Source organism: Acanthamoeba castellanii (assembly GCF_000313135.1).
Source record: "Acanthamoeba castellanii str. Neff unplaced genomic scaffold scf7180000084763, whole genome shotgun sequence".
NCBI lineage: Eukaryota > Discosea > Longamoebia > Acanthamoebidae > Acanthamoeba > Acanthamoeba castellanii.
Window position 1 is genome coordinate 463,791 of NW_004457323.1, and position 6,486 is coordinate 470,276.

Here is a 6,486-nt window from a genome sequence, read left to right on the forward strand (position 1 = left end):
ACCCCGGTCCAGTTCAACCTGGAGGCCCTCTGCTCGCAGGACGGCCTTTTCTTTGGTACTCTATTGAGCCTTCCTGCTTCAAAATAACAAGAGCGTGGCCTCACTCCTCTCCTTCCATGAACAGGCTGCGTCGACACCTCGTTCGTGCCCGCCAGCGGTTGGGCTATGGACGAGAAAGTCGTCGTTGGCGAGTTCGGCGATGAGCTCGAGATCAGCTACTCGCCTGCTCAGCCCATCGACGGTGTCTTCGTCGACTTCCGATACTCTGGTTCGCTTAAAGACCTCCTTCCTGGTGAGTGAGGCTTTGTTGTTTCTTACAAAGAGGGGGGACAGTATGGCTGAGCTGCAAGGAGCACAAGGAGTGGACCTTCGAGACCATCAGCGACCTCATGCTCAAGGACGCCATCGCCAGGAACGTGAAGAAGCTTAATAAGCTCAAGGAGAAGATCGCCCTGCTTCAGGTACCCCTCGTTGATGTCGGCCATGGCTTCAACGTTGATAGCACTCACACCACTACACCACATAGAACATTCTCTTCGAGAGCACCGAGCATTCGTGCGAGAGCATCTCGAACGTCGTGAACCTCGCCCCGGCTGCCCTCCACTCCTTCCAGTTCCTCGATGAATGCATCATCGACAGAAACTCGCAAGTACGTTCCACCACACGACTGTACCCTCACAGCGCCCACCAGCAAAGCCGAGTGAAGGATGTTAACATGTTCTCCCAAGCACTGAACTGACCATGGCGTGAACTACCCACCAGGCTGCGGACTTCCTGACCAGGGTGAACCAAGCCTAAAGCAAGCAGGTCGGAGACAACTATCTATATTGGAGTGGGGAGGGTGGAGAGGGATAGTGCCGGGTGGATGATTGATTGAACATCGATTGTTTGGCACAGCCGCGAATGAAGTGTTGGGTCGTTTATCTGGGGTTCGTCACGTTGTCTCCACCACAGCCAAGATCTTTCTTAAAAAGAAAAGATAACTGTGAGAGAAATAGGAAATAGAAGATGGATAGAGATGGTGGCGATGAGGCGTATCGGGAGGAAGTCACCCCAACCTCTTTCGAACAGGGCAAGGTTGAGCGCACGATCGTTCACATTTTGAGGCGCGCCTTGGCAGACTCTCCAGTGCCAGCATCGTCGCATCGATTGCCCTTCCAGGATTACGTGGATGAGACGCCAACCGATGGCCGATCATTGGAAGATGAGGACGACCCTTCCGATGATTTCGAAGACTACAATGAGGATGGAGTGGGACTCTGTCGTCTGCAGCACGCGTCCTACGCAGGCCGTGGCCTGCGCGGTCTACCCGGCGGCTACTCGTCGCTTGACGCATCGCGGCCCTGGCTCTGCTACTGGATCCTCAATGCCCTCGATCTGCTCAACGCTCTGCCCGCCCCCTCCACCCTCTCAACAACATCCAAGCCTCCCACAAAACGAGCCGCTTCTTCATCTTCCACATTGGCATCGATGACATCGCGCGTCGTCGATTTCCTCAAGCGGTGCCAGGCCCCGACGGGCGGCTTCGGCGGCGGACCGGGCCAGCTGCCCCACATGGCCCCCACCTACGCCGCCGTGAACGCGCTGGTGATCATCGGCACCGAGGAGGCCTACAGCGCGATCGATCGACCGGGCCTCCACGCCTTCCTGCTCGCCCGCAAGCGACCCGACGGCTCCTTCACCATGCACGAGGACGGCGAAGTCGACATTCGCGGTACGCGCATCGTGTGCGGTGTGTGCGATGTGCATGTGCGGTGTGTGTGCGGTCGATGGCTGACCCGATCTCGCGCGCAGGCACATACTGCGGGCTGGCGGCAGCAGCGCTGGCGAACGTGCTCACGGACGAGCTCGTAGCCGGCACGCCCGAGTACCTCGCCTCCTGCCAGACTTACGAGGGCGGAATGGGTAACCTCACCACCATCTCTTCTCCTTCTTCGCTCTCGTTGTCATCAACTCACCTTCTCCTCTATCATCACCTCCATCTTCATCATCATCTTCATCTTCTTCTATATCATCACCTTCATCTTCTTCATCAAGGCGGAGAGCCGGGCAACGAGGCCCATGGCGGGTACGCCTACTGCGGGGTGTCGGCGCTGGCCATCCTGGGCGAGCTTCGGCGGCTCGACCTGCCGGCGCTCCTCAAGTGGACGTGCGAGCGCCAGATGCGGTTCGAGGGCGGCTTCCAGGGCCGCACCAACAAGCTCGTCGACTCGTGCTACTCCTACTGGCAGTCCGCCATCTTCCCCCAGATCCAGCCTCTCCTTCATCTTCATCACCATCAAGAAGAAGCAATCGAAGAAGTAAAACGAGTAGAAGAAGAAGTGGAAGAGGTTGAAGAAAAAGATGAAATGGAAGAAGTGGAGGAGATACCGAGGCCCGGCCGGGAGTGCGAGGGCGACCTCATGTTCGACCAGCTGGCGGTCCAGGCCTACATCCTGGCGTGCTGCCAGGACATCGACGGCGGCCTGCGCGACAAGCCGCCCAAGTACCGCGACTACTACCACACCTGCTACGCGCTGGCGGGTCTCGCCGTGACCCAGCACAACATCGACCCGGCAACGATGCCACCCACCTGCCTCCACGGCCGGACGGCGACCGACCTCCTCAAGCGAATCGACCCCTCGCACGGCATCAGCGTCGAGAAGGTCCAGCGCGCCCGCCGCTACTTCCAGGCCCTCCCCGCGGTCAACAAATAAATAAAAAACAAATAACAAATAACAAAACAAATATTTATTTTGCACAAAATAAAGAAAAATGGAAAAAGAGAGGAGGATTAGAGGTGGAGGATGGTGGTGGCCCTCTCCTTCATTCGTTCGGCGACGAGGTCCATCAGGCGGGTGAGGAGCGGCGTCGGCTCGAAGCGCAGCACCCGCGCGTCGGCCGGGTCGGACACCGAGTCCCGCACGTAGTACCGCAGTGTGCCCACGCCCATCACCGCTCGTGTCGTGCCTGGTTCAACGAAAAGCTGGCGTTGAGACGCAACGCACGAAACACACAACACGCACGACACGCATAGAAAAAGGCGCAGGAGAGTGTACTGGTGATGAAGATGGACTGCCAGCGATCGATGGTGGAGATCTGCGGGCAGTGGAGGGAGATGGGGATGTGGTTCTCCGCGCACACTTCGAGCACCAGCGAACGGAACGTGCCCGCCAGCACCACGTCCGTGGGCGCCGTGCGCACCGTGTCCTGCGCCGGAGGCGCGCACACGCGGAGGTGAGTGGCGTCCATCGATGTGTGGAATGCGCATGGCCTCGCGTGGAATGTGCAGGTGAGGTTGAGAGAGGTGGAGGAGTGCATACCTCGGCGATGACAAAGACGTTGCTCGAGAGGCCTTCGGTGACCAACCCGTCTTCATCGTACATGACCACCTCCTCTTCGTCCTTGGCCTGCAGCGCCTCGTAGACCTTGCGCGCCCTTTTGGCGTGGGAGAAAGCTGCGTGAGCCTAGCCGACGACAGCGCCTGCGTGCGTGTGCGGCCGTGCATGTGCGCGTGCGGCCGTGCGTGTGGGCTGAACGTACATGTTCCATTTGACGTCCTTCACGTGGGGATCGGCTCGGCGGGGAGCGGGTCGCAGAGCGGCGGTGACCAGCTCGCCCCTCTGCTTGACCGGCAGCGCCTGCACGTAGATCAGCACGTCCACGTCCGAGCCCTGCTCGCCGGCGCCCGGCGCCGGGCTGGGTGCGGCGAGGAAGTAGATGCGCAGCTCGTCGCGCTCGTGGTCGGGGAAGCGGGCCAGGAAGGCCGACATCGCCCGGCGGAGGGTGGGGAGCACCAGGTCTCTCATCCGCTCGTCGGACATCGCGATCGGCGCCCGCTCGCTCAGCTTGGCTGCAGCACACGACACAACCCACACGCGCGCGACAAATGGCTGCAGTGGTGAGCGCGAGCCATACACTCGCGCCAAGCCGAAAGCCGAGCGTAGAGACGTACCCAGACGGCTGATGTGTGCGTCAAAGTCGAAGATGCTCACGCGGTCCACGGTCCTCGCGGTGGTGTACGTGGCTGGTACCAGTACGAAAAAATGTTAGACAAAATAAAATAATTATTGGCATTTATTTGCTAGATTTTATTTCTATGCTTTAGTGTATTGTGCATAAATATTAAAAAATAATAAGAATAATCCACCTGATTTGCTGTGGATGGAAATCGCAAAATCGCTGGCGAACGTACCCACGGAGTAGAGCTCGAGGAACTGCTTGGTGGTGATGCCCTGCAGCTGGTCGTCCTCGCGCCCATTGCGCATGACCACCCTAGGTGGCAGTGGCGCGGGTGGCGTGCCTTCCATCTCGCGGCTAAGTAGAGCAAAAGAGCAACGAGAGAAAAGTGTAGTTCCGAGAAAGGGTGTGGTGCGTGTGCGGTGGCTGAGCAGCAGTCGTTGTGTTGTGGATGATGATGGTCTTGCACACCGCATGCGCTCGCGTTCGGTTGTGTGGGGAGGCAATGCGCGGAAGAAGACACCGCTTCGTGCAGAGCGAGACGAACGCGGCTGTGGCGATGACGCTGCGGTGATGAGAAATACGTAGAAAGGCACAAAGAAAACAAAGATTAAAAGTTGAGCCTGATCTACAGCAGAGCACGAGGTGGGAATGGGAGCAAAGGAAAAGAAGCTGGTGAGCCCCCCCCCCGCTTCCACGTATGAACCTGTAAGCATTTGTACAAGGATTATTAAATTCGACTTACAAATTGTGATGTGGAATGGAAGGTGGTGGCGTTGGTGGCGGCCATGGCCGGTGGCGCGGCACTCTTCATCGTGCCAACCATGCGAGCACAGCAGCAGGCCAGAGACTCACGGCGTGGGCCAGCACCACGAAGCGCACCTCCACCTTCACGAAACACCCCCAACCAGTGATCACTGGATGCGGGTGGTGACGATGGCGGCGTCTATGGCGACAGATCTGGAAAAAAACGCGTGCACACTCCAGGCCGTGCTGACAACTCGCCTCCACAGCTGCGGCCGTTGTGTGCTTCACCATCGACAGCGCTGAGCTGTTTATTTCTTGAATACGAAGAAAAAATTGGCTGGCGCCCAACGGCACGAACATAACGCGCAAACAACATCGAGATAGATGGAAGGAGAAGATAGGAAGTCCAATATTGTGAAGGCCACGCCCGGCGAAGAGGGTGAGGACGCTGTGATTTCAGTCAAATTGGCTCCCCAGGACGGCTCAGTACGTTCACTCTCGAAGTGATGATATAACCCCCCCCCCAATGTACTGATACAGATCTCGTGCCACAGGGAGTTGTGGAAATCCGAGCAAAGGGAAAGACGAAGATCAAGCGACTGGTGGATGCTTGGGCGAAGCAGAAGAGCATCAATCCGCAATCTGTGCGGCTTCTTGGACCGGAGGGACAGCGTCTCAATCTTGAAAGCACTCTGAACGAAGCCAACATCAATGACGGTGTACGTGCTCTGCTCCAGCCTCGCGCCACATCTCGCCCTGGGATCTGTCATTCTTCTCTTTCTTACCATCTCTCCTTCTCTACTCTTGCGCTCACAGGACCAGATCGACGTCATGCTTCTGCAGACAGGAGGCGCCAGAGAGTGACCCTACAGCACAACAAGCACCATCGTGTTGCATCATCGTTCCCTTCTTGGCTTGTGCTATGTATATGCCCTCCTCCCTCTCTTCTTTACAACACAGAACCGTGTTTCGCTTTACTCTCGAGGAGCTCGTGGTGCTCAAGGCGTTGTTGGCGTGTGCCCTGTCTGTTGATGTTGTTGGTTGTTGGAGGTAATTACAAAACGTATCTGCTGAGATCCGTCTTGAGGAGGAGCTCGCTGAGGTGCTTCCTGACCTCGGCCACGTCGATGGTGACCTTGCCCGGCGTGCACTCGTAGCTGACCTCCTCCAGGATCCGCTCCATGACGGTGTGGAGGCGACGCGCACCGATGTTCTCCACCGTCTCGTTGACCTCGGCCGTGAGCTTGGTGATCTCGTGGATGGCGTCGTCGGTGAAGTCGAGCTCCACGCCCTCGGTCAGCAACAGGGCCTTGGCCTGGTCGATCTGGTTGAACTTGGTCTCGGTCAAGATGCGATAGTAGTCGCCCTTCTTGAGCGGCTTCAGCTGCACGCGGATGGGCAGACGGCCCTGCAGCTCAGCGAGCAGGTCGGATGGCTTGCACGAGTGGAAGGCGCCCGAGGCGACGAAGAGGATCTTGGAGGTGTCGACGTTGCCGTACTTGGTGCTGATGGTGGTGCCCTCGATGAGCGGCAGCAGGTCCCGCTGCACGCCCTCCGACGAGGCGTCGGCGCCGTACGAGTTCTTGTCCTTGCAGATCTTGTCGATCTCGTCGATGAAGACGATACCGTTGCTCTGCACGGCCTCCAGCGCGTTCTTGACGATGGCGTCCTTGTTGATCAGCTTCTCCGCCTCCTGCTCCTCCAGGTAGGGCCTGCGTGCACGCATCATCGTCAACAACAACATCACAACCAATCAGCCACGGTCACGTTGTGTGCGTGTGTGTGCGCGCGCGCGCGCGC

General features: G+C 58.2%; 5 protein-coding genes across 5 annotated transcripts in view; 3 read left to right on the forward strand and 2 right to left on the reverse strand.

Moving 5' to 3' along the window:
* ACA1_244950 (uncharacterized protein) overlaps window positions 1–739 on the forward strand; it is a gene marked incomplete at both ends in the record, with an annotated part of 1,319 nt that extends 580 nt beyond the window's left edge. The window contains 4 exons of the mRNA XM_004335409.1: window positions 125–268; window positions 334–461; window positions 527–649; window positions 692–739. Of these exons, the coding sequence (XP_004335457.1) occupies window positions 125–268; window positions 334–461; window positions 527–649; window positions 692–739 (443 nt within the window). The remainder of the gene's footprint in view (window positions 1–124; window positions 269–333; window positions 462–526; window positions 650–691) is intronic.
* Window positions 740–1,008: 269 nt separating this feature from the next.
* ACA1_245060 (prenyltransferase and squalene oxidase repeat domain containing protein) lies at window positions 1,009–2,696 on the forward strand (the record flags this gene model as incomplete). Its single annotated transcript, XM_004335410.1, has 3 exons — window positions 1,009–1,714; window positions 1,795–1,905; window positions 2,038–2,696. The coding sequence occupies 3 exons, from the start codon at window positions 1,009–1,011 to the stop codon at window positions 2,694–2,696; spliced, it is 1,476 nt and encodes a 491-aa protein (XP_004335458.1).
* A 77-nt stretch (window positions 2,697–2,773) lies between these two features.
* Window positions 2,774–4,289, reverse strand: ACA1_245070 (aminotransferase class IV, putative; the record flags this gene model as incomplete). The annotated part of the gene is made up of 6 exons (XM_004335411.1): window positions 2,774–2,949; window positions 3,039–3,189; window positions 3,303–3,417; window positions 3,523–3,832; window positions 3,935–4,006; window positions 4,175–4,289. 6 exons carry the CDS (start codon window positions 4,287–4,289, stop codon window positions 2,774–2,776), a joined length of 939 nt encoding a protein of 312 aa, XP_004335459.1.
* Window positions 4,290–5,070: 781 nt separating this feature from the next.
* ACA1_245080 (ubiquitinlike protein) lies at window positions 5,071–5,550 on the forward strand (the record flags this gene model as incomplete). Its single annotated transcript, XM_004335412.1, has 3 exons — window positions 5,071–5,172; window positions 5,241–5,405; window positions 5,503–5,550. 3 exons carry the CDS (start codon window positions 5,071–5,073, stop codon window positions 5,548–5,550), a joined length of 315 nt encoding a protein of 104 aa, XP_004335460.1.
* Window positions 5,551–5,740: 190 nt separating this feature from the next.
* ACA1_245090 (heat shock protein HslVU, ATPase subunit HslU, putative) lies at window positions 5,741–6,412 on the reverse strand (the record flags this gene model as incomplete). The annotated part of the gene is made up of 1 exon (XM_004335413.1): window positions 5,741–6,412. The coding sequence occupies one exon, from the start codon at window positions 6,410–6,412 to the stop codon at window positions 5,741–5,743; it is 672 nt and encodes a 223-aa protein (XP_004335461.1).
* Between the last annotated feature and the right edge of the window lie 74 nt (window positions 6,413–6,486).